This window comes from Fopius arisanus, unplaced genomic scaffold (assembly GCF_000806365.1).
Source record: "Fopius arisanus strain USDA-PBARC FA_bdor unplaced genomic scaffold, ASM80636v1 scaffold00014, whole genome shotgun sequence".
Taxonomy (NCBI): domain Eukaryota; kingdom Metazoa; phylum Arthropoda; class Insecta; order Hymenoptera; family Braconidae; genus Fopius; species Fopius arisanus.
In genome coordinates this window covers 780,619-803,438 of record NW_011887753.1, presented here as the reverse complement: position 1 = coordinate 803,438, position 22,820 = coordinate 780,619, and the positions used below count along the sequence as shown (strand labels likewise).

General features: G+C 36.9%; 8 protein-coding genes across 14 annotated transcripts in view; 7 read left to right on the top strand and 1 right to left on the bottom strand.

Annotated features, from left to right (window-relative positions):
* Positions 1 to 3,666, bottom strand: part of LOC105263250 (trans-acting T-cell-specific transcription factor GATA-3) — a 76,578-nt gene extending 72,912 nt beyond the window's left edge. For both annotated transcript variants that reach the window (XM_011299334.1, XM_011299335.1), the window contains exon 1: positions 3,213 to 3,666. The gene's annotated coding sequence lies outside the window, so the exon portion shown is untranslated. The remainder of the gene's footprint in view (positions 1 to 3,212) is intronic.
* Positions 3,667 to 4,237: 571 nt separating this feature from the next.
* On the top strand, positions 4,238 to 7,825 carry LOC105263249 (tudor domain-containing protein 3). Its single transcript, XM_011299332.1, has 4 exons — positions 4,238 to 4,592; positions 4,680 to 4,764; positions 5,089 to 6,053; positions 6,187 to 7,825. Exons 1-4 carry the CDS (start codon positions 4,567 to 4,569, stop codon positions 7,040 to 7,042), a joined length of 1,932 nt encoding a protein of 643 aa, XP_011297634.1. The 5' UTR covers positions 4,238 to 4,566; the 3' UTR covers positions 7,043 to 7,825.
* A 317-nt stretch (positions 7,826 to 8,142) lies between these two features.
* LOC105263248 (uncharacterized) lies at positions 8,143 to 9,546 on the top strand. Its single transcript, XM_011299331.1, has 2 exons — positions 8,143 to 8,257; positions 8,679 to 9,546. Exons 1-2 carry the CDS (start codon positions 8,233 to 8,235, stop codon positions 9,485 to 9,487), a joined length of 834 nt encoding a protein of 277 aa, XP_011297633.1. The 5' UTR covers positions 8,143 to 8,232; the 3' UTR covers positions 9,488 to 9,546.
* Positions 9,547 to 9,899: 353 nt separating this feature from the next.
* LOC105263247 (cytochrome P450 4C1) lies at positions 9,900 to 12,755 on the top strand. Its single transcript, XM_011299330.1, has 11 exons — positions 9,900 to 10,045; positions 10,100 to 10,264; positions 10,413 to 10,522; positions 10,632 to 10,722; positions 10,798 to 10,986; positions 11,068 to 11,137; positions 11,209 to 11,335; positions 11,404 to 11,559; positions 11,640 to 11,708; positions 11,941 to 12,103; positions 12,318 to 12,755. The coding sequence occupies exons 1-11, from the start codon at positions 9,991 to 9,993 to the stop codon at positions 12,653 to 12,655; spliced, it is 1,533 nt and encodes a 510-aa protein (XP_011297632.1). The 5' UTR covers positions 9,900 to 9,990; the 3' UTR covers positions 12,656 to 12,755.
* A 405-nt stretch (positions 12,756 to 13,160) lies between these two features.
* On the top strand, positions 13,161 to 15,382 carry LOC105263383 (odorant receptor 22c-like). The gene is made up of 8 exons (XM_011299569.1): positions 13,161 to 13,349; positions 13,504 to 13,514; positions 13,850 to 14,069; positions 14,132 to 14,244; positions 14,345 to 14,444; positions 14,578 to 14,688; positions 14,756 to 14,911; positions 14,973 to 15,382. The coding sequence occupies exons 1-8, from the start codon at positions 13,161 to 13,163 to the stop codon at positions 15,030 to 15,032; spliced, it is 960 nt and encodes a 319-aa protein (XP_011297871.1). The 3' UTR covers positions 15,033 to 15,382.
* A 582-nt stretch (positions 15,383 to 15,964) lies between these two features.
* Positions 15,965 to 18,388, top strand: LOC105263243 (uncharacterized). The gene is made up of 8 exons (XM_011299322.1): positions 15,965 to 16,740; positions 16,832 to 17,025; positions 17,111 to 17,333; positions 17,396 to 17,508; positions 17,604 to 17,703; positions 17,777 to 17,887; positions 17,961 to 18,116; positions 18,186 to 18,388. Exons 1-8 carry the CDS (start codon positions 16,384 to 16,386, stop codon positions 18,237 to 18,239), a joined length of 1,308 nt encoding a protein of 435 aa, XP_011297624.1. The 5' UTR covers positions 15,965 to 16,383; the 3' UTR covers positions 18,240 to 18,388.
* A 249-nt stretch (positions 18,389 to 18,637) lies between these two features.
* Positions 18,638 to 20,724, top strand: LOC105263244 (uncharacterized). Of its 6 annotated transcripts, none has more exons than XM_011299324.1 (5): positions 18,639 to 18,790; positions 18,901 to 18,954; positions 19,244 to 19,421; positions 19,604 to 19,708; positions 19,806 to 20,724. In XM_011299324.1, the coding sequence occupies exons 3-5, from the start codon at positions 19,269 to 19,271 to the stop codon at positions 20,265 to 20,267; spliced, it is 720 nt and encodes a 239-aa protein (XP_011297626.1). In that variant the 5' UTR covers positions 18,639 to 18,790; positions 18,901 to 18,954; positions 19,244 to 19,268; the 3' UTR covers positions 20,268 to 20,724. The 6 variants fall into 6 exon arrangements, with proteins under 6 accessions (XP_011297627.1, XP_011297626.1, XP_011297625.1 ...); XM_011299327.1 differs by having other exon boundaries at positions 18,644 to 18,954; positions 19,806 to 20,055; positions 20,523 to 20,724; XM_011299328.1 differs by having other exon boundaries at positions 18,647 to 18,954; positions 19,806 to 20,034; positions 20,523 to 20,724.
* A 334-nt stretch (positions 20,725 to 21,058) lies between these two features.
* LOC105263242 (uncharacterized) lies at positions 21,059 to 22,547 on the top strand. The gene is made up of 5 exons (XM_011299321.1): positions 21,059 to 21,168; positions 21,231 to 21,280; positions 21,474 to 21,515; positions 21,575 to 21,673; positions 21,814 to 22,547. The coding sequence occupies exons 3-5, from the start codon at positions 21,480 to 21,482 to the stop codon at positions 22,219 to 22,221; spliced, it is 543 nt and encodes a 180-aa protein (XP_011297623.1). The 5' UTR covers positions 21,059 to 21,168; positions 21,231 to 21,280; positions 21,474 to 21,479; the 3' UTR covers positions 22,222 to 22,547.
* The last annotated feature ends 273 nt before the right edge of the window (positions 22,548 to 22,820 follow it).

Below are 22,820 nucleotides of genomic sequence, written 5' to 3'. Positions count from 1 at the left end.
TCCCGGAAATTCCCATTATTGCGAGAGTGGTGAATTTTTTTAGAAAATTTTTCAAGTGAAAAATTGTCCAAAAATGAAAAAATTAAAAATCGCTCAAACGAGGGTCAATTCTTCCTCATTTCGAATCTACGGTCGATACGCAACTCAGATCTGTTTTTAGACTAATAGAGAGGTCCGCTACTTAGAACTTTTTCCCAGGAATTTTCACAACAACAACGCATGAGAAAATCACCTTGACACGTGCGCATCTGACTTTTTTATTTTTTTCCCAAATTAAAGCTGAAGAAAAACTGTAAACCAATGACTTGTAGCGTGAAACCGCCCCCGAGTCTATAAATCATTCATCACCGGCTTTTACACCCAATCCGCTGGCAAATTCCACTTTATGTAATGCGATTGAATTTTTTTTCACACGATGGAAAGCCCCACAATTGTGAAATTCAGACTTTAAATCGTAAAAAAAATATAAAATAAACTGCTTTCCCACTCCGCCTCCTCGGAATGACGCGCTTTAAATCCCGTGGATACTTTACATCACCCCCTACTATTGAGGCTCAAAGGGGTTCATTCAGAAGTATCACACATCCATCATGTGCCCCCTAAAAAGAGTTGTGTGCCATCACACCTTCGGCTATCAATGACTTCGCAACGGCACGCGCCGATCCAATGCATATCGCACACGCTTTAAATTCAACAATTTGTTTTCAATTCATGTACTCGTGTGTAATGTATAGAAACGTAATTTTATCGCCCCAATTAAGGAAAATCGTCAATTTTTCCTACAATCGGTACCGAACGTTTTCGGCGCACGACAATACGATTGATTCAAGAAAATTAATTCATTTTCAAAATAAATTCAGGAATAAAAAGAGCGAGAATGAATGGTATCAGCATAAATTTTCACAACTCCTAACAACCATAAAAGAAAGCAACAATGAAAGAGTTAATCTCCCTTGAAACTTGTAGCTACCCCAATGCACAAAACCGAAACAATCGAGAAACAGATAGAAAATCCCATCCCCGAGAATCCCTCGAAACGTATAAACCCCGCGTCTCCCGATTCCTTCATTACAACTCGCGAAGCGAAATCTGAGTTATCTCAAAGTCTTTGACTGAATGATCATCATTTTCCCACCCACCCCACCAAGTGGAGAAGCAACACTCGTTATACATATATAACAACCGACAAGAGGCAGAGCCCATAGAACAGGATCAGAGGCTCGAGTACGAGCGGGTGTGTCTCCCGAAACCGGAAATTACGTCTGGGTCTCCATCTCCGGTGTTGCGCCAAGTTGTGCCTCGACAGAGAAATTTGCGAGAGCTCGAATCGCGGGTGAACATTTACCACAGCCGAGTGCTCCAAAGAGAGGGAATGCCCCCCCTTGAATCACTAGATTCTGATGAAGAAAGCATTATTCAATACCTACAAAGTTGCCCCTAAAATTATCCATTTCAATGCCGGAAATTTATGAAAATTCCACCGAACCATTCACGATTTACGATAGATATAATACGCCTAGATAAACTCAACGGTGACATGGAGAATTTTAGAATGCCATTTCAAAATAGGGGAATTAACGTTGACGATGAATACCAGAGACCTCTCTTTCGTTGGTAGTAATAAAGCCATCTTGTGCTTTCTCCTTTCCCTCTCCAGCAACTACCAAACTACCATCGTCGTATTACTCTCCTCCTGGAATCAGAATTCAGCATGGGGTGATGGTGAGGGCCGCGGGGCACGGGGACAATGTAAAGATGGAGGCGGTGGTTGGATAGCGATCTATACTGCTCTCGGTTGCTGCATCCCCTCTGGAGTTGCCAGGGCAACGCGTTCAACCCCTTCCGCGCGTCTCCAAACCCAGAGATTGCGCCCTTATCTCACTAGCTTCTCCCCCTAATCTGGTCTTGGTTCTCCTTCTCGCACCAGCTGCCATCCTCCCCCATTTTCTTGCCTCTTTTTTTTTTCTTCATCATCCTATTCCACCCCATCCTCACCAACTTCCTCCTACACCCCGGAATTTCAGCCTCCATCTTGCGGGAAGACAGTTCCAGGAGATTTTCCTTTTCCTCATTTTGTACAATCAGTTGTGCTCCATTTCTATGACCTGCCACTTTCTACATTCCCCTTCATCTCTTCGTGATACAACCAACCCTCAAAATCAACCCTGTACAGTGGACGCACACGGAGAGAAAAATTCACGAAAAATTACGTGAGCTCTAGAGAAGATGATACGTACACGCGTGAAGAAAATACCACAGAAATTGATGAAGATGATAATTGAAGAGAGATTATGAATAATTACGGTCAAATACTTGGGGCGGAATTTTTACCAAGTACTTGTTGTCACATGTCGGAGTATTCAGATTACCTATTTCAGAATTGCTTGAAAGATTTTTAAAGAAAAATGCTTCCCTTCCCATACGTCGTTGAATGAGGAGATGTATGAATAAAGAAGATGAGAGTTGATGGAGGATAGTAGCGAGACTGAAAAAATTATACTGGAGGGGTGAATTTAAAAGAAGCAGTTAGAAACGCCCTCGGGTTTGTACCGTCACGTCATTCTATTCCTCGAGGAATTAAATTTTTATATCTTTTGGTGAGAGTTTGAGGGATAGAATACGAAAACTTGAAGAAACCAGAAAATCCGACTAATGTCCTCTGAATCCTGAAAGTTCTTGAAACTCGAATTTCTTTTTTTACGATAGCCTCTCTTGTATTTTTATCCAATGAAAAACAGCGAATTTAGCTTATATTTAATTCCTCCTGAAAGCCTGACTTCCGGTGTACCATTTATGGAATTAATAAACGTTAAAATCGATGATGAAGATAGGGTGAAGGCGATAAGCATCGTGGAAGGGCTAATAAGGGATAAATCAGGGATGGGAGAATCTATAAACCGGGTAATCCCCTGTGATAAGCAGTTTTGTGTCACATGCATTGAAAATTAAAATTAAATATGGAAATGGTAGAATTTTGCAAAGAAAAAAAATTCTTCATTTCAGAAAATAAGATTCTAGATATATGAAAACGATTTTTTTGTGTGAAGAATGTTTTCCCAGTTCAATTGTTTTTCTACTGCAGCATTTTACATTTTCTAAGAAAAAAATCTTGTTTTATCTGCGTTAATAAAAATTGTCTCCGTGCCAAGGACACACCTAGACCTTTTGATTCAGAATTTAAGATAATTTGAGACAGTAATGAGACCACTCACGTCGTACGAGGAATCTGTCGCGTTGAACTCAAATATATTTTACCGAATATTCTCCCTTTTTGTCGTCACGTTTAATTGAGCTTATCCCGACAGTCAAAATGAATAACGAGGCTTGCTGCCACAAAGTATATGATCCATGCTGTTCAACTTTTTAGGCGCCAATAGAGGAGTTCTTTTTGGAGGACACAATGGGCCAGTGTAGAAATTCAATCGACAATGTATCAAAGACCGCAGTTCGTAATTAATACCGGCACTAATCACCATTCCTCTGGTGTGTTCAATTTTTTCTATCGAATCTTCACTACCTCATTAAGAAATCCGAAAAATAAACCACAAATAAACACGCGGAAATACCAAAGATCTCGAACCTCATATACAACACGATTTTTGTGAATCAGGTTTTGTAGGTTAGAGAGAAAATTGGAATCACAGAGTAGCCCTTCAATTCCAAAACCGTGATTTGACTAGAACTATCGCTATTGATCCTTGAATGACGAGGAATTACCGTAATAATATGAAAAAAATATAAATATGTAACGCTCACTCTTGAACGCCAACGCTTCATGTCCACAGCTCGCCATCTTGGGTAATTTGAGATAAACACTTGACATTTTCTGATGTCTCCGGTTGGCACACACTTTCTTTTCCACTTTTATTACTTGTAGGTTATGTGAGAACTTATCTTCACTCGACAAATAACTTCACGAGGCAATTGATCGACCAAGTCCAAGCACCAAAAATGGCTACTGAAAGGCCAGCGGAGCGCGAGCTGGCGCCATCTTGTGGATGCATAGACCTGGCGCCTGCGCAGATAATTAACAGGGAAATAATGAATTTTGTAATGAAACTCAAATTGTATCATTTGGCAATCATTTAGACAAGCATAATTAATAATTCTTTATGAATAATAAAATAATTGTCTATATTTGCGGTAATGCGTTATCATTTTTATTATGATATAAAATATTTTGCGAGTTTTTCAGTGTGAACGACCCATAACCCATCGTATTCGGCAATCCATCAAATTCAAGATGGTCGCCGATGAAACTAGAGCCGAAAGGTGCGGTTCGATAATTCAATTACTGATTAATATCGCCAATTGATCCTGTATAATTCCCTCGAAAAACAATCACACAATTATCTGCAGTCATGACTTTTTCTCCCTCATTTTGATTGTCAATAAACAGTGTAAAATGAACACCAGGTGACAAATGGATTTTTCGGTAGTGAGTGCGGTGTGCATTAATTTGTTGAAAAAATCATCATAAACGGGTTAAAATTCAGTGATTTATACAAAAACTGACTGGCAACATTAATTTAATTATTACTTCAAGTCATTTACAATTTATAAAATATGGAGAAACTTCAAGAGCAGGGCTGGTGAGTAGAGTGAACCTAGAAGAATTGATTGGATTGAATTGCATTTTTTGTTCAAACAATTCATATCATGACTTCAATTTTTATTAGGTACCTGTCTGAACAAGGTTTTAATCTTGTCAGTGACTCTGGAACTGTAAAGGATATTCAAAAACTGATAAAACGTGCTCTTGATGTGAGTAAAACTCTCATTGATAAATTTCATTTTATTATTTATCCTTTCACAGTCCTGTCACCCCACTAATTATCGTAAATATTCGATTTCATCAAGTTTGCTGAAAATTTTTTGGCTATCTCACCTCAGACGTCTTTAAGTTCCCTTTTTTTTTCTCCTCGTGCCATCCTGAAAATTCTCCAAGTCCAAGTAGAAAAATGCGTTCATATTCATTACGTGGAAAGTCCCTTCCATCTCTCTCCAAAAGTCCGTGCCACGTTCCATATCTCCAAAAAAAAATCTAGCTCAACCCTTTTATTTAAAACTCTACCTTTCAACCCCCAGATGGATCTGCGAGAGATCGGCAGTGGCACAAAAGATATAAATCTCGGAAACTTAGTTCTACAGATTCAAAAACTTAGAAATGTGTCAGCCCCCAAGTCTAACGAAGAGTCTCGTGGAGCTCCGCGTATGTTAAGGCTTTACCTCACAGATGGAAAAAATAATTATCAAGCAGTCGAACTCGACCAATTGCCCTCAATTACCCTGAACACCCCCCCAGGAACAAAAATCCTCCTGAAATCCGGAGGAGCACCCACATCTCACGGAATAATTCTCCTAAAACCCTTCAATATCTCATCAGTACTAGGGGGAAAAGTTCCAGCATTAATAGAAAAATGGGAATTAAACCGTAAATTAGCAGTTCACAGTAGAATGAGATCTGCAGATGAGGGTGGCCCACCTCCCTGGATTCCTTTTGGAAAAAAAATTGTGAAAATCACCGAGCAGGATCGAAATTTTAAAGCATTAGCTGATAAAGATGCAGCCCCAAAAGACAACAGTGAATTCGAGGCTCAAAGGCAAGCAGCTGTTGCTGAAGCAGCTAAACAGGGCAGCAAGAAGGTTTTCGGGGGTGGGACTAAGCAATTGCTCGATCACAGCGTCCAGAAAATCGTTGATCAGGGTTTTTCTATTGAACAGGCTGAGCATGCACTAAAAATCAATCGCAATAATACAGATCGCGCATTAAAATCCCTCCAGAGGAATGAAAATAGGGGAAATGGAAATCGAGAGGGTCGAGAGCCTAGGGAGCCTCGGGGTAAAAGATTCGAAAAAAAAAATGAAGAGACTAAACCTAGCAGTGGAAAGGTCTCATTGTTTGATTTTTTGGAAGACAAATTGCCTGCACAGTCTGAGACAGTTGATGCTGTGAATAATCAGTCGAGTGATGGGTACAGTTCCAGACTTGATAATCATGTGGAGAGATTCGAGGGGAGGGGGTATGATGGACATTCCTCCAGGGGTGGAAGGTAAATATCACGATAAATAATACCATTTGTTATTTGATAAATGAATAAATTTGCAACGCAGGAGCTGGCTAAAAAAAAATAATATTAAAAACAGGTATAGGTGGAAAGAAATATTTTTTGAAATTAATTCCAGGGGCCAAAGGTCAGGTCGGGGCAGCTACCAAGCTCCTCCTCGTCACTCTGATGACTCACGATTCTCTAAACGTAACAACGAGAACTACAACACGAACAATTCCCATCAAACCCGTCCTCCTCGCTTCCAAAGATCCCAGGATCAGTACCACCCCCAAGAGCACAACCCTAAGCCTCCATTTCCCAAGAACTCCTACCAAACAAACAGAAGGAATCCCGAATCTTCCAATGCACCCAAGACTTTTAGAAATCACAATCAATCCCAGATTCACAACGAACCCGAATCTTTCAATCGTCAGACCTATGATTCCCAATTCCAATCATCGCATGGACGATATAATCGAGGGCATCAAGACACCGGCCATAAGAACTACAACGCAAATACCTCAGACAACAGAAATAACAGAAATCAAAATAGATACGATAACAATTCAAGGGGAAATGAGAACAACAGGTGTGAGAATGGCCCATGGGTCTGGAAAAAGGGAGATCAGTGTCTGGCTAAATACTGGGAGGACAATCAGTACTACAATGCTGAAGTCACAGCTGTATCAGCAACAACTTGTGTAGTACAATTCAAGGACTTCAATAATTACGAAGAAGTTCTGCAAGTTGACTGTCTGCCCATAACCGAGGACTTAGCCCCGAGTTTTGGGGAACACCAGAGGCATGAGCGCCCTAACCGATCCCAACGTCATGACAATTTTTCTGGAGGAGCGGAATTTCGGAGAGGTGGTGGAGGATCTGCTGGACCACCTGGGGGAAAAGGATATCGGAAGAGAGGACCTCAAAGAAGTGCCCAACCTATCTATCAACCCCCGGCCCAAAGATCCACTCGTGAAAATCCAAAGATCTGATGAATTCAATAGTAAGAATTTAGTGATTGAATTTTCGCTCAATTTTCCAACTACCTGCCGTATCCTTCTCAATGCTCCAGTGGGCAAACTTGTTGAGATTAATTTATTAGAATTTCAATACGATAGGTAGGAATAATTCAATGATCAATTCGGTAATGAAGCACTGTATGTTGATTTTCCTCTTCGGTGGGTCCTTTTCCGAAAATCTCAACGAGGAGAAAAACTAACTTTCACTCCACTATAAAGTAATTCTACTGCGAAGTGGTACGGAAAAAATTGAATTTTCCGATAACACCATATATACATAATGAAAAAAAAATGCAATGAACAATTTTCCTCTGCATACCGTGAATTTTTCACCCATAAACACCTTATTTCAAAATGTTCACGATATTTTTATTTTATTAGAATTTTTATAAAATATTTTGTAGAAGCAGCAAAAGGAAATCATCTACAGGCAATTGATAGAGCCTATGGGTATTTTTTGCCTGGTGGTCATTGTTCATTATTTATTTACATTCGTTTTCATTATTCAATATAAGCAATTTTTATTTTTTTTCCATTTATCTTTAAGATATTAAGAAAATAATTGTATGGAATTGGTAGTTATATCACTTGGCGGTAGAATTCAACATCCGGTTATCTCTTTCAATTTTTTAATGAATTATCGATGTTCGCAGTTGAGCGTATGAGAATTGTATACCTTCGTAGCGATGTAATTAATAGATTTGTTAAGATTAGGATGTGAAAACAAGATTGAAATAATTAAATTGATCAATTCGACACTTGCATTCCAATTTTTTTAAATACCCTGTAAACATCCACTACTTGCTCAAACCCGACGATCTAATCAGCATTATTATTATTTCTCTGGAGTTATTTTACCTAGTGCAGAAAAAAAATTTGCGAATCCCATTCCCATAATTATTTTCTCTCGCTTTAAACCATTTTGCAATAAAACTGGAATAAACTATGGTTTTTAGAACTTTAGGTTCGCAGATTCGGGTGGAAATCCTTTTGAAATAATTCTATTTTTTTTTTTTTTTATTATAAAGTCATGAATAGATGGCAGTACTTCGCGGACATGAAAGGTAATGTCATTGAACGCGTTCACAACCAGTAAAACGCAAGTATCGTAACGGTTTTGAGGTAACCTAAGTTGGCTGCGAAAAAATATCCAAGTGCCGACAATGGCCAAACGTTCAAGGTTGACTAGTGAGTAATCAACGGTTACGAAAATATTAAATCGCCCATATAAAATATAATTAATATAATATAATTCAATAGAATATGATGGGAATTCGTTTTGGAAAATGTTCATTATAACCAAGAAAATAATTTTTAACCATATCGAAAATCCGGAGACCGCTCTAAACTCGATTCAATATTAATATTACCCCTGAAAATATTCAAAAAAAATATTTCAAGCCAAAATATTATAATGTGCATATATTATTTTGCGAAAACATTACCCCGAAAAATGTTACAAGTCGAGATATTAGGGTATCATTATATTATTTTTATAATATTATATTATTATTAACTGAGTACTGCCTGAGAATTTCTGTGGACTCGATTCGTCATTTGAAATAATTTTAGCTGTAATATTTTGAGAGGTGTCATTTTGGTATTCCAGACGTATCGAATAATTTCCTCAATGTAGAAGTAAAAGACGAAATAGCGGATGATCCAGATTTAATTCACGAGGAATATCCAGTCGGGGTTGAAGAGTCTAGTCTTCAGCATGGCACAACCTCGAGCACTGGGTGCTGCATCAACTTATGGACCCCCGAAGCTACGAGATGCCTCATAAAGCTCTACAAAAAATACATAAACGGAGTTGGAAGACCTCCTATGAAGAGTCTGAAGGACATGTTTGAAAAGATATCTTGTGAATTGCGTATCCTAGGACACGACTACTCAACTCAGAAAGCTGAGAATAAGTGGAGGGTTTTGGAGAGGAAGTACAAGAGGCATAAAGCTATGATGGAAAAAACAAGCGGTAGAATACCCACAAAACTACGAAGAAGTTTGTACTTCGAGCATAAAGAGGAATTGGATGACATTTTTGGGCCAATTGCTCGAGTGACTAAACCCCTAACTGATGATAATCCTGAGACAACAGAAAATATTGAGAAAGTTACACAGGCTGAGGATAATGCTTCGTTGGGGAGTCAAATGGATGATAAATCCTCAGGAGATTTAAATTCCAAAATTATACAGAAAGCTCTCGACCGATTGACGTCGCGATTAGGAACATATTTTACTCAGATGGAGAGGAATAATGAAAGGAGACATGAAGAAATGACCGCCATAAGACTGAATGAACTCGAAATCCAAAGGCAGATGTTGGAGGTCAGGAGGGAAGAACTCCACCTGAGAAAGCAACAGTTGAACCTTTCGAAAGACGGGGATGTAAACGCAGAAGAAAGCATTTTATCCTGAAAATTATTGTGACATTAATTAGGCCATAGATTATTTTTTGTTATTGTTTTATGAATAAATTTCTACTTGTACATACATTTCTCGGTAATTGAATGCATTTTTATTAATGGCTGTATGAAATTTCATGTCAGTCTACAAATTTTTTAAATTGTCTTATTTTTCGTCAACTCAACATCTCAGCGCAATTGAATTAAGTCGAATGTAAGGGATTACCTGCGTTGTGATGAGAAATTGAATAATATTGCCGAGATAATTTGAACTTTGGAGAATCATTTGCAGAATTTACGGTTTTTTTTTGTGCACGTGAAATCACCCGGACGTGAAAAATGGGCCGTAAAAATGAATCGTCTCATTATAAAAATCATGGACCATTGAAAAATCGTTTAGGTATCTCATTTAAATGGGACTATAAACTTTGGATCAGAAGATTCGACAATAATGCACAGCAGTTGCTTTCAACGAATCCATGAAGTCACTCGGACTTCATCAATTAGTTTACAAGGATGCTCTCGATAAATCACAGGCTCGAATTATTTCCCTCAATTTCTCTTGGGACGGGTAAGAATTTTTCTCTTTCAAAATTCTTACTGTTTTCATCGTCAATTATTTCAGTTCTTCTTCTGGTGCTCACTGTCTGCGTATTTTTTTTACAATGGCGCAAGGAAATTCGGGAGTACTTACACCGTAGATCAGTGATGGTGAAATTTGCGCAGAACCTACCTGGACCTAAAACAATCCCTGTTTTTGGAAATGCTCTGAGATTGATGGAATCCGACAGTAATCTTCAAATTCAATAATCAAATTTGAGTTTATAATCTCGATTAAAAATTTCATGCGCGCTGTTGAGATATTTTTGAACATTGGAAAAGTGAAATTCCATTTTCTCTTCGAAATATTTAACATTGTTTTTTTTTTCGTTTATCAGAAACGGTGTACACGTTGACAAATATCAGTCGACAAGTGAAAGCTGCGACATATCCATTCTGGATGGGACTTAATCTAAAACTCATCGTAGCTGATCCCCGTGATCTTGAGGTTCAATCAGTCTCTGTATTTTTATCTTGAAATATTTTTCTCTAAAAAAAAAATATCAATTGCCACCTCTGATCATTATTTTATTCTGATTCCTTTATCAATCTCTCAGATATTGTTATTGAGTCCAAAGGCATCAAAAAAAGATGATTTCTATGAGTTGATGCGCCTTGCCGTTCGCAATGGTCTTATCAATTCGTACGGTAAATACGTAAAAAAAATCGTAAAACAATTAATAACAAAATTGATCATGATTCATAACTAATCATGATTTTCAGGTCCGAAATACAGAGCTCACAAAAAATTGTTTCTGAATTTTATCAATAATAACTTTCTGATGAAAATGTACATTGAACAATTCAATAAACAATCTCGCATATTCGGGGAAAATCTGTCGACTAAACTGAATCAACAGGAGTTCGAAATGCAAGATTTTTTTGAACCATGCATCGGCGATATTGTTTTTGGTACGGTAATAATTCGAAAATTAAAACGAATTCATAGGCCATCATTTATTTTCTCTTGCACTCATCAATTTTTATAATTAGAGACTGTTTATGGACTGCCGGGAACTGCGCAAAGCGGAAACGTCAGTCCTTTCTTTGCACTAGCTGATGAGTAAGTTAACAATATTTCATGATTCTTTTTATAAAAACGAATTTCAGATAATTATTTTATATTTTTTGAAGGGCTTTACACATAACATTCGAACGATTCATGAAACCATGGCTCTGGCCTGATTTCATGTTCTTCCTCACTCCAAGTGGGCGAAGATGTCGACGAATTGTCAAGGCCGCACATACATTTATTGATAACGTGAGTACCTCTGTAAAAAAATCGGACCACCTGTTTCCACAATTCCGCGTGACTTCGTTAATTTTTAGGAAGTTAGACTGAAAAGGGAAAAATTCAGAGAGATCAATAGAGATGTGAGAGATGATAGCTGGTCAATATTCGATTTCATAATTGATCACGTGGAGAAGACCAACGAATGGACGAACGAGGAAATTCGTGACGAGATTATTACAATTTACATTGGAGTGCGTTCACCGTAGAACCTGAAGCTTCTAATAAAATCCCTCGGATTATCTCATTTCACATATTTTATTATTCTTATTAGGCACATGACACACTGGTGGGCACTGGATGCTTTCTACTTTTAATGTTGGCGATGCACCCTGAGGTTCAGGTAATTAAATTTATTGATGCGTATTGAAAAAGTTATTTCAATGTGTCGGAATCATAAAACTGCTCATTGAAATTAACATCGTGATAATCTGGAGACTTAAATTTCACTTTATCATGACATCAAGCGACTCGACCCCTGGATAAAAATAAAATTTAATGGGCTGTTACGCATTCGTTCAGTGAGTACATAAAATATTCCAAGAATTATCATTTCCCGATTTATTCTATTCGAGGAAAAAGCACGAGAAGAGATAAATAATGCAGTGGGTCATCATGACGTGACAGAGACGGAATTGAACAATTTGAAATATCTCGAGATGATTATCAGGGAAACAATAAGGATGTTCCCTGTGGGTTCTGTCCTAGGTCGAAAAACCACGGGCGAACTAAAACTTGGTAAGTACTATTTAACCATGATTAGTACTTTGAATATAATCCTTTGTTTAATCATCTTGTTCCATTAATTTAATTGATAATTGGTCGAATGGAATATCTGTAATCTCTCGAGGTTTCAGACTTTCGAAGGAAATTCTTTTCAGACTTTTGAAGGAAATTCTCACGTTTCGATAATAGAAATTAATTACCAGTGTAATATAATTTTTTTTTCTAGCTACGTGTACGGTTCCGAAGGACTGCTCGCTCTTCGTCTTGTTATACGCACTTCACAGAAATCCCGACTACTGGACGGATCCCGAAAAATTTGATCCCGATCGGTTCTCTCCGGAGAATTCAAAAAATCGTCATCCTTACGCCTTCATCCCCTTCAGCGGAGGTTTTAGAAGTTGTCCGGGAAATAAATTCGCTCTTGTCGTTCTCAAGACGATCCTCGTGCACACCCTTCGCAAATTTAAATTACAAACGACACAGACACTTGAAAAATTGCGTGTACACACGCACATTTCTTCGAGAAGCCTGGACGGTTATAAAATATCATTAACAACAATTTAATTATAGATTCATAATTCCTTTATTATGGAATTTGCACGGCAGGGCTGTGCAATTGATATGTAAACAGTGGATATGTCAGCAATAAAATTATTTGTCAAGATATTATCCACTTCTTTTGCCTCCACCAAAATTGCAGGTGTCCCCTGATATTTAGGTACAATTATAGATGAGTATGTGAACTCAACAATAATTTTTCCACATCGATCGGTGGATTCTAGATAATCGAAAAGAAATATTGATGGCTTAAAAAAATAGCTCTTAAAATTCTCATAAAAAATGGAATATGAAACCGATTGGTCTTGCCACCTGGGAATTATTTTGTAAAATTACAAAATGGTGGATGACTATAATAATCATTGAATTTCGAGCTTGTAAGGATATTTGCGAGCAGTCACTTGAACGTTCGCCGCAGAAACGGCGATTTTGTTGATAATTTTATATAATTTGAAATAATTACAGCAAAATAGTTTGTATTAATTTATTTTTAATTGATAACTATTTGAAAATGCCGAGGAAGACTGCGCTCGCAAAAGGGGCGTTTGGAAAAAGTAAAGAATTGCTCAAGAAATTTTCAGTATTCAGTGACAACGATTACCTATCAAAAATTGGATTCAACGAAATGTTCAGAGTACCTGATACTCTCCTACGCACATTAGGACTATCCGGCATTCACAGTGTTTTCGACAAAACACCAGTCAGCGAAAAAAAAAATGAAGCCGTCTTCTCATTAACTTTTGTAGCAGTGTTATTCAATATTTTGAGTTTGATTCATAATGCCGTGCACCAGTGGGAACGTCACCCCCATAGAACCCTGAAAATCACGTCAATGATTTTTACGAATACTCTAGGATGGTGCGCGGTATGTATTTCTCATTTTCTATTAAATAGAATGCCAAATGGTTGATGTAATTTTCATGATCAATTCAACGCAGGGAGTACTGATGCACAATTCGACGAAAAAAATCAAAGATTTACTGGAAGACCTGAAAATTTCATGGATGAGGGAATTAAGAGTGGGAGTTGGTGATGCTTTCATTAGATCCGCCAGAAGAAGTATTTCTTTTACTATTTTTTACGCCATTTTAATCTTCACTTTAAGTGCTCTCCACCTGATATTGCCGATTGGGTAATTTCAAGTGCAATTCAAAAATATAATTATGACATCGGAAAAACCTGAAATTCACTCTCCTACAGGCATAGAATTCACAATTTCGCAACTGGTGATAAGGGAACAGACTTTGATTCCGAAGTGGTACTGTTGCCAGTGCGATATCCATTTAAAATTGATACAGACCTAAAGTACGTCCTGTGCGCAATTTTCGAAGTCAGCTGTACAATATTCCTCGCAATGACTTATCTCGGTGTCGACAGTCTATTCCATCAGTCAACGACAATTGTATGTTTATTATTGCAGGTAAATTCTCAGTCAGTCCTTTCGTTTTCAAATTTTTAAATGCTTTATTCATTTCCTCGAAGACTGTAGGTAAAAAATTTGGCGAAGTTGCAGTGTACGCTAAAGGTAACATGGTTGACCGACGTGTTTGGAGACAATTGCATCATATTGGAGAACAGCATTGCGAATTGCTCTTGTAAATATCCAATTTTACGGGACTGGTTAAGCGAACAATACTGCTTATCACCAACATGCGAAATTTTTACAAAACCCTCAAAACTCATGTTTTTTTGCAGATACTGCCGGAGAATTGAAGAAATTTTCAATCCACTTATTTTTTTGATGACACTATTCACAAGTGCAAATCTATGTGTTTCCGTGATTTCTCTGCAATTGGTGAATCATTATCATTATAATATTATGCGTTCCGACAAGCTGAAAAGATTTGAATATGACGGTCAAAAAAAAAATTCATTTCAACGATTTCCAAAGGCAGAAATTAATTTCATCAATTCGTTGTTCTCCCCAGGAATTATCTTCGCTGCAATTGGGGAATATTGTGATATTACTGACACAAGTCGCCGCTATCGTCTTGCAGCCATTTATATACTGTAATTCAGCAGAGAATATTTCCCACCGGGTCGGTAATTTCCATTGATAAATGAAAGGATAAAAAATGGAGTCGCTTATTCGAATAATCTTTGTAGACAAAAAATATTGCCACATCGATTTACATGTGTCAGTGGCCAGAGCAGACGGAAAAGTTCAAGAAAATCGTGCTACTTATAATGCTGAGAAGTCAACATAATTATAAATTCGGACAATATGGATTGTTCAAAGTAAATCACCATTTACTGACTCAGGTATTCAATTCTGATTGTTACATTTATATATGAATTATGCTGAGCATTTTCTCCTTTACAGTTGATTCATACGGCTTGGAATTTCCTCATGATATTAAAAAAGTGGGAAATGCCCTTATAGGGACCTGCGTATAGATTTTGTTGCTAAGAAATTTGCAACAATCTTCTGAATGGATTAAAAAAAAATTGGAAAATAATAAGGGGAGTTCCGTCGCCTTTTGACTTGAAGTCAAAAGTGAAATTTTTCCCGATTCAATATATATCAAATTTTTCAATAGTGAAAATTCTCGAGAATTCTAACAGAGTTCTTTTTTCTGCGAAGTCATAACCCGAAGTCCATTTCATAATGGGAAAGCAATTACGTTTATGACTGAAACGCTCATTTTCCCGATACTATATCCCTAGGCGAGTTTGATCGCCGGAACGATGTGCAAGTGCAAGAGTTTGAACTGAAATTAAAAATTGAAGGAAAATGTTATGTTGCTAATAATTATGTCCCAACACAGCTATAAATTCGAAGTTTGTAGATTATTGAGTGCAGATTATGGATCTTATCAACAAATGGATGACTACAATTAGATTCTAATCGCGAATATCGGAGTGCGGTCTAATGCAAAATTATTACTCTTCCGGTGCACATTCGATCGCTTTTCTAAGCTTCGCGATTAAACGCGGAAGTTATCGCAATGATTCCGAAAATCGAATTATCAACGATCTTCATGTATCTTTCCTTCCAATTTTTATCCTCATAATTATCAGACATTTTTTATTAGAACACTAGAAAGTCTTGGAACTATTTCATCATGCGCACTATTATTTCGGTCAATATTCACTTATAATTCGTCAGTACATCCCTGAAACTGGAAAACCAAGGGAAACACCACATGCCTCCGATTCCAATATTAGCTTCATTCATAAATAAAAAAATAGCTGATAAATCTTGACATTGTTTTCCATGGCAATGTGGTCATATCCTCTATATATATTTTTTTTTATTCGAACTTGAGACTTCATTCGCACATTTGGAAATTAATCGCCAGAGATCTAATTATTGAAATAAAATTCTCTCGTTTTTTATCAATTGAGTTCAAAATTTCTGATCAATTTTTTTAAACATTAGACTTCAGAATGAGCTGGGCGTGGGGGTATGGGTCGATATATGCACAATATCCTACGCAGAGTTGGACAATTACGTGGATTGCAGAGTACAATATTCGAAGTGTTGTAAGTCACGCGTACCAATAAAAAACGAATACCGGTGCAAAAGAATAACTGAAACTTGTAAATAAATAATATAATACACTTGTAATTACATAACATAATGAAGGTTATTGAAAAATTCGGATAATAAATCGCCAAAAATCTTTAAAAAAATCTGATAATAACGATCAAGTGAAAGTATTGCGTTGTGTAGAGATAATACCTCAATTGAACTGACAAGTTCTTATTGGAATGATTACTCCTTCCGAGATATGCACGGCTACTGGAAAATGTTAAACCTTTTCCAAATTTATGTCTCCAAGAAATGGACAGATCTGCGAGGAAAGTGTCCCGAAGAGGATCGTCGATCAAAAATAAATTTCAACAGAATGTTCATCGTGTCAAATATTCTTCTGCGAAAAGCGGCAGTATCGGACCTTTACGAAGTTTTTCTAGATACACACGAAAAAACATACCAAAGTGCAATTATTTTCCTGACAATTTCGGCAATTAGTTTTTTCTGCTTACTAGGTCTGATTAATAATTTCATTCATGAATGGGATCGTGATATGTATAAGGCACTAGAATCAATGCCAATGATTTTATCTGCAGTTCTTGCGTGGGTCGAAGTACGTATTCATTATGAACTTACAGGATGAGATGACTGATTAATTTAGTTATATTGTTGATAACATTTTACTGATGCTTTTGAAAATATAGGGAGTAGTATTGTGTGTATCATCGAAGAAAATAAAAGGATTACTGAAAAAAATACAAATTTTATGGACCAGAGAATTGAAGGACGACATCGATGATAACATTTTCGTCACTGCTGAAAGGAGTATTTTCTTCACTGCATTTTATGCTATTTTAATCTTTGTCATTGGGGGTCTCTATCTCGTAGTGCCGCTTGTGTAATTTTTTTATAAATATTCCTCCACTTGTTAATTACTCGTAACGGAAAAATCCACGAGAACTGAAAATTTATTTTTGAAACAGACGACTGGTCGGTACATTCTGCACCACTGATGATGATGTGTACACTTTTGATTTCGAAAGGAGACTCTTGCCAATACGATATCCATTCAGGGTCGATAATATATTAATGTACATCACGTGCACAGCCTTTGAAGTTATCAGTGTCTTCTTCCTTATCATTCAATATACCAGTGGTGACATTCTTTTTTTCCAATCGACTACAATTCTATCTTTACTATTACAGGTAAATTTTCTTCATTATCCTCGCGGTTGGATAAAATTCGTTGTCTTTCTGTTTTCTCAAAGGTTACAGGTAAAAAATTCGCAGAGGTGACAGAATGGGATGATGACAACAAATTCAATAGACCGTTACTTAAAAAATTGAATGATATCGGAAAACAACACAGCGAATTACTCAAGTGAATACAGAATTTAATGGAATGCAAGAATAATTAAATTCGCGTTGCTAGAGATTTTTGGATGATAGGGATGGATGAGTATGAATTATTTTCAGGTCTTGTCGAATGATTGAAGAAGTCTTCAATCCAGTGATACTCTTAATGATAATATGCTCCAGTGCGAATCTGTGTGCTTGTGTTATTGCCTTCGAATCGGTAAAAATTAATGGATTAGTCTCAAATATAGATGCGCCGTAATATTAATCATATTTATGACTGTCTGTTGCAGAAATTGTCAACCTTTGAATTGGCTGACGCTGTTATATTGGTAATTCACTTTATCGCAATGATTTTGCAACCGCTAATTTACTGCAACTCTGCTGAGAATATTTCTCACTGGGTTGGTATCACTTTTCCCTGATAAATCGCGAAAGAATGAAATAATGATTGATTAATTGAATTAATAATTGTAGACGCAAAATATATATCACACGATCTACACTTGTCAGTGGCCAGATCAGAAGAAAAAATTCAAACATATTGTTTTCTTCATAATGATGAGATCACGACACAATTATAAATTCAAAGCATATGGGCTCTGCGACGTGAATCGACATCTGTTTTATCGGGTAATTCTCGTCAAGCTGTTCAAGTGTCAACATATTGTAATAAACATTTTCAATTGCTCTTCTATGCAGCTGGTGCGTACAGCCTACAATATCTTCGTTTTATTAAGGAAAACAAATACTTGACGAAAAATCCTCAAGCTGCCCATTATGACCCCAACAATTCTACAATTTCTATGACCGTCGAGATATTCATCCGCGATCTTTCCAGTTTCCATTGTCATCATTTATTTTGCATATTTATTTTTTGATGTAAAAAAAGATATGTGAAAGTAAAAAGTTATTGTATTCATGTATTCATTTCCTTTTTCTTTTTCTCTTTTTGCACCTTAAGGTCCAGTTGCAAGTGGAAATTGTATGGGATGAAGGTACCGAGGAAAAATCATTTTTGCTCAAAATTACTAAGTGTTGTATTACGGTAATTACGTCGTTTTCGAAATGAGAGTGGGGGTCGACAACCGACGTTATCCTTTTTACTCTAGTCAGCTGCTTGGAGTCACTCTGATTCATTGAAATCAACGGATGAATAAAATATTCCCCTTCTGTCATTTTGTAAAATTCTGTAAAAACCAAAATCGTGTCTGTCAAACACAAAAAAATTTTGTTTCCACTTCTGCTCTTGAAATAGCAAATGACAAAAGACTTTCGCAAAGTTGGCTAATAGCAACAAAGACTTTGTGAGTAGAATTTTATTCTTCTGATGATTGAAACCCGTCTCTCTCGTTACGAATATCTTGTCTGGATTTCTAATACTAAAATGTAAACATCTACTTATGTTTGGGGAAAGATCGACTTTTTTTTGCGTTTCGAAATAAAACCGGTGGATCCACTCAGAAAAAAGGTACGTCTGCGAAGTTAATTTTTTTATCTTCAAGAAATTCACTTACCCCTAATAGATGGGCATAATTATTTGCATTCGACATGTCTGGGTTTTCTCCTAATTAATATATTAACATGGCAAATGTAACTTATTTCTTCCATCGACATCGAGCTCTCTAATTTATAGGTTAGTTACTCAAGTGATTTTTAGTGATTCGCGAGAATTTTAGATTCAAACAATGAATTCTTCGAAAATTCTGGAAAATAAATTAACTGGATATTTTCATTTGTCCATTTTATCAACTTTTCAGCGACTGACGAAGACAAGTATTAACAATGAATACACGTGATTCCATTAGGGAGAGAACAAAATTACCGAAGACTAATGATTCATCTATAATAAAGGTTTCCCTTCAACGTGATTTGTGCGTTAAGAAAGAAAGCACGAAAAACACCATACGAACTCCAAAACCAATAAAAAATGCCCATGTGAGTAGAAGAATTGAGGCATCATTTGGAATAAAATTCATCGTACCTTCTCTGTGAACTATTTAATTCCCCGGATTAAATTGATTAACTCCTGAATTGATTAAAACTCGGATGAATCATTTCCCTCTCAGGGTGCAGAGCATAATAATTATTCATTGTTGCATTATTTGTTGCATTATTAGTTGGTGATGTACGACGATGATCCTATCTCCCCTGAAGAACGCTTAGCATACCACTCTAATGAGAGTTCATTGGATGAAGCACATATTTCCGTCAATGTCCTTGAGGTAATTATCATAATTATGAATTTAATTGAAAACTCCCCAATTTTCAATTGCAATAAAAAGGGGGATGTAATTACAAATAAAATTTTTCATTCTCGAGGCCTACGGATGTGAGGTACCTGACAACAACTCAATCGAAGAGCTCTTCAAAGCAAAAATTCAGAAGGAAAAATTCAGCTCAGAAAAGTCGAAATTCACAGGGGCAAGGGGTGGCCAAAAATGTCAAAGACTTGCGAAAGAAGTGTTCTCCAAGAACGTCCTGATGAGAACAATCTTGGGAAAGCAACTGGAATCCATGAACCTGGGTTCATCCACCCATTCCACCTCCGGTAAGGATCATGATTCAGATGGTAAGGCCAACAGTATCGAATATGTGGAAATGCCAGACGATCCCGATGTTTTACTTCGCCCCGGAATGATGGGTAAAGGTATCGTTGAGGATAAGCCCGTTGATGATGTATATCGATTTGCCCATCGCGGTGCTAAACAAACCATAACATCCAGGCGGTATTTAATGGACAACATCGATGATGATGATTTTATATTCAAAAAGAAACAATGATTTTTCCTCTTCCAAAAGCGTACAAATTCCCACATAAACGATTCTCATATTTACGATTATATATAAATGTACCATAGACAATTTTTTGAGTATTAATTACCGAATAGTTTTAATTACCAAAAATAATCACAGATTGCATCTCATTGGCCTCAAGATCGTGATACCCTGTTTTAACACCATTAAAGACTGATTGTAGTGTTTAGTATCCGAACGAAGATTGAACTCATTAATATTTTTTTTCTATTTTACTCGTAGGTATTTGATTAGCAGCGGGATTTTCCGTCATTCTCGAGCATTTATACCACAATCACTCGATCATTTTTTTTTTTCAATAAAGTATTTCATTCATCACTGGAAATACGATGTGAAACTCAGATTCTTCATTTTTACATTCAAAGATATCAATCATTTATGTATTAATTTACGTGACAGTTATTCACTGAAGGAAATCTGAAAACAACGAATACATATAAGTACAACATATTGTAAAAAACATGATGAAATAAAAATTATCTACTGAAAATATTAAAACGAATTAATTCTTGATTAATTTTTTTTATGGGTTGGTGAGTAATTCATGTCGTAAAAAGGTGATTTCTTCGTGCGGAGTTGGGGGAACAATTAAATTTTTTCCGTGGATTCGGTTGGATACGATCTCATCCATCAATCAGAGATTTTATGATCTTGTCACGTGGATCGATAAACCCAAAGAGGATGGACTAAGATAGAGGTTCAGTGGAGCCCTCTCTCTCCCTTGGGGTGAGGTACTACGATGCCGATGAGGTCACTCAAACCCCCAGAACTGAGTCTCTACTTCAGTCAATCCTCTTTGGATAGACCGGCGAGGGACAGTTCTCGTTATTTTCATCCAGGATAACCCTTCAATCGAAAATTATTTAGTGTGAATATTCCTCTGGCATTGTTTTAGTCCCCCAAGAATTAATTGTCATTTTTTTTTTATAGAGGACTTGTTTCTGACATTCGTATGAACGTTATTTTGGGTTTAGTGAACGGTAAGACAGATTAATTGGGTAATTTGTTAAATGAAGGGCGAGACTGGCGTCGTTTTTGGGAGTAATACTTGTTTAACTCATTACGCCATTTTAATTTATTGGGCCTTGTGAAAGAGTGAAATAAAAATCGGAGTGGAATGCAAAAAAATTCGAACCATGCGTGGTTTTGTCAAGTTACTTTTTCTTGTTTCAGCTGCTGATGGATGAAGCACAGATCTGTTCGAGTATTCTCGAGGTAATCTAATTACATTGTATATCTCGCAGATTATGCGTATGAATAGATTATTGTTTCAGGCGTACGGCTGTCAAGTGCCCGATAATAAACAAATTGTTGAACTATTCCGAACAAGACAGGAATTCTATTCCGATTGCAGTGATGTTTCAACTGACGAAGTAAGGATGTGTCTATACATTATTAGAAATATTGCGTGTATTTAAAATATTCCTCTGGTATTATTCGAACCCTCTTCCCAAGATTACACCGACAGGCGAGTGTAGAAAATAGCAATTTACTTTGAAAATTTCTATTTCAGGAGCAACACTCATCATTGTTGATAAATAATTACAAAAACCAGTTTAGCTCATATAAATCAAAATCCACGGAGGAAACGCATTTACTTAATTATGAAAAATTTGCGAGAGCGGTATTTCCCAAGAATGTCCTAATGAGATGTATCCTGGAAAAAATCATGAAGAATATAAACACTGGATCAACAAACACTTCGACAGCTTCAACGATATCGGACGAATTTGTCGAGATGCCAGACGATCTTGACGTATTAATGCGTCCAGGAATGATCGGGAAAGGAATAATCGAAAATAGACCGAGTGATGATGGTTATCGGTTTTTCCATCATGGGGTTAAACAAACGATAACTCCTAGACGATATATAATGGACAATATCCACGACGAGGAATTTATATTTAAAAAGCGACGATAAGTCCGCATCTTAATGATTCGTACAAAGGAATGCTCGTGCCTAAAAAGTGACTTTCCACATTGCGCACATTGCGAAAAAAAATATTGTTCGCAGCTCGTGCATAATGTTGTTTCCGGCATGTGGGATTATACCACTCGCCTTCAAGTCATGTTATAAACCTCTCACACGTCAAAAATCTCTTTTCCGCACTTGTTACGAAATATACTATTACTCCCCCGGTGGCCCCAATCCTAAAATCGAAGGAAAATGTTATGTTGACTTCAGTACAATAGTAAAGTGAATTGGAACATTCTGATCAGAGGATAGAATAAAAATTGTTACCAGTAGTCGTTTTCATTTTTATTATTTCCCCGAACATCGGACAGATGGCACTATTGAAGGAAGCTGTCGGTAAGATATGATACAGGGAGGTATTGCCAAGCTTTGATGTCGCCGACACCAAAACGGGACAAGTACCTTCAGACGTCGTACGTAGCGCAGTATAACGCCTTCTCCTCACGTGCGTTTCGTCCCCACTATTCAGCGATTTCTGGCGTTTACATTTGAATGCCAGTCGAGTCGTTTGATTTTTTTTCTTTCAAATTTACATGAAAAAAAAA

What these genes read in the sequence shown, in the direction of transcription:
- LOC105263249 (XM_011299332.1), top strand. Translation starts at nt 4,567, where the DNA reads ATGGAGAAACTTCAAGAGCAGGGCTG. An exon ending in AAACTTCAAGAGCAGGGCTG is followed by an intron (nt 4,593 to 4,679) that starts GTGAGTAGAGTG and finishes AATTTTTATTAG; the next exon opens with GTACCTGTCTGAACAAGGTT. An exon ending in CATTCCTCCAGGGGTGGAAG is followed by an intron (nt 6,054 to 6,186) that starts GTAAATATCACG and finishes AATTAATTCCAG; the next exon opens with GGGCCAAAGGTCAGGTCGGG.
- LOC105263248 (XM_011299331.1), top strand. Translation starts at nt 8,233, where the DNA reads ATGGCCAAACGTTCAAGGTTGACTA. An exon ending in CAAACGTTCAAGGTTGACTA is followed by an intron (nt 8,258 to 8,678) that starts GTGAGTAATCAA and finishes TTGGTATTCCAG; the next exon opens with ACGTATCGAATAATTTCCTC.
- LOC105263247 (XM_011299330.1), top strand. Translation starts at nt 9,991, where the DNA reads ATGCTCTCGATAAATCACAGGCTCGAATTATTTCCCTCAATTTCTCTT. An exon ending in CACATACATTTATTGATAAC is followed by an intron (nt 11,336 to 11,403) that starts GTGAGTACCTCT and finishes GTTAATTTTTAG; the next exon opens with GAAGTTAGACTGAAAAGGGA. An exon ending in CGATGCACCCTGAGGTTCAG is followed by an intron (nt 11,709 to 11,940) that starts GTAATTAAATTT and finishes ATTCTATTCGAG; the next exon opens with GAAAAAGCACGAGAAGAGAT.
- LOC105263383 (XM_011299569.1), top strand. Translation starts at nt 13,161, where the DNA reads ATGCCGAGGAAGACTGCGCTCGCAAAAGGGGCGTTTGGAAAAAGTAAA. An exon ending in CAGCATTGCGAATTGCTCTT is followed by an intron (nt 14,245 to 14,344) that starts GTAAATATCCAA and finishes GTTTTTTTGCAG; the next exon opens with ATACTGCCGGAGAATTGAAG. An exon ending in ATCACCATTTACTGACTCAG is followed by an intron (nt 14,912 to 14,972) that starts GTATTCAATTCT and finishes TCTCCTTTACAG; the next exon opens with TTGATTCATACGGCTTGGAA.
- LOC105263243 (XM_011299322.1), top strand. Translation starts at nt 16,384, where the DNA reads ATGCACGGCTACTGGAAAATGTTAAACCTTTTCCAAATTTATGTCTCC. An exon ending in TTCTATCTTTACTATTACAG is followed by an intron (nt 17,334 to 17,395) that starts GTAAATTTTCTT and finishes GTTTTCTCAAAG; the next exon opens with GTTACAGGTAAAAAATTCGC. An exon ending in GTGTTATTGCCTTCGAATCG is followed by an intron (nt 17,704 to 17,776) that starts GTAAAAATTAAT and finishes TGTCTGTTGCAG; the next exon opens with AAATTGTCAACCTTTGAATT.
- LOC105263244 (XM_011299325.1), top strand. Translation starts at nt 19,269, where the DNA reads ATGAATACACGTGATTCCATTAGGGAGAGAACAAAATTACCGAAGACT. An exon ending in AACCAATAAAAAATGCCCAT is followed by an intron (nt 19,422 to 19,603) that starts GTGAGTAGAAGA and finishes TTGCATTATTAG; the next exon opens with TTGGTGATGTACGACGATGA. An exon ending in TTTCCGTCAATGTCCTTGAG is followed by an intron (nt 19,709 to 19,805) that starts GTAATTATCATA and finishes TTCATTCTCGAG; the next exon opens with GCCTACGGATGTGAGGTACC.
- LOC105263242 (XM_011299321.1), top strand. Translation starts at nt 21,480, where the DNA reads ATGGATGAAGCACAGATCTGTTCGAGTATTCTCGAG. An exon ending in TCTGTTCGAGTATTCTCGAG is followed by an intron (nt 21,516 to 21,574) that starts GTAATCTAATTA and finishes TTATTGTTTCAG; the next exon opens with GCGTACGGCTGTCAAGTGCC. An exon ending in GTGATGTTTCAACTGACGAA is followed by an intron (nt 21,674 to 21,813) that starts GTAAGGATGTGT and finishes TTTCTATTTCAG; the next exon opens with GAGCAACACTCATCATTGTT.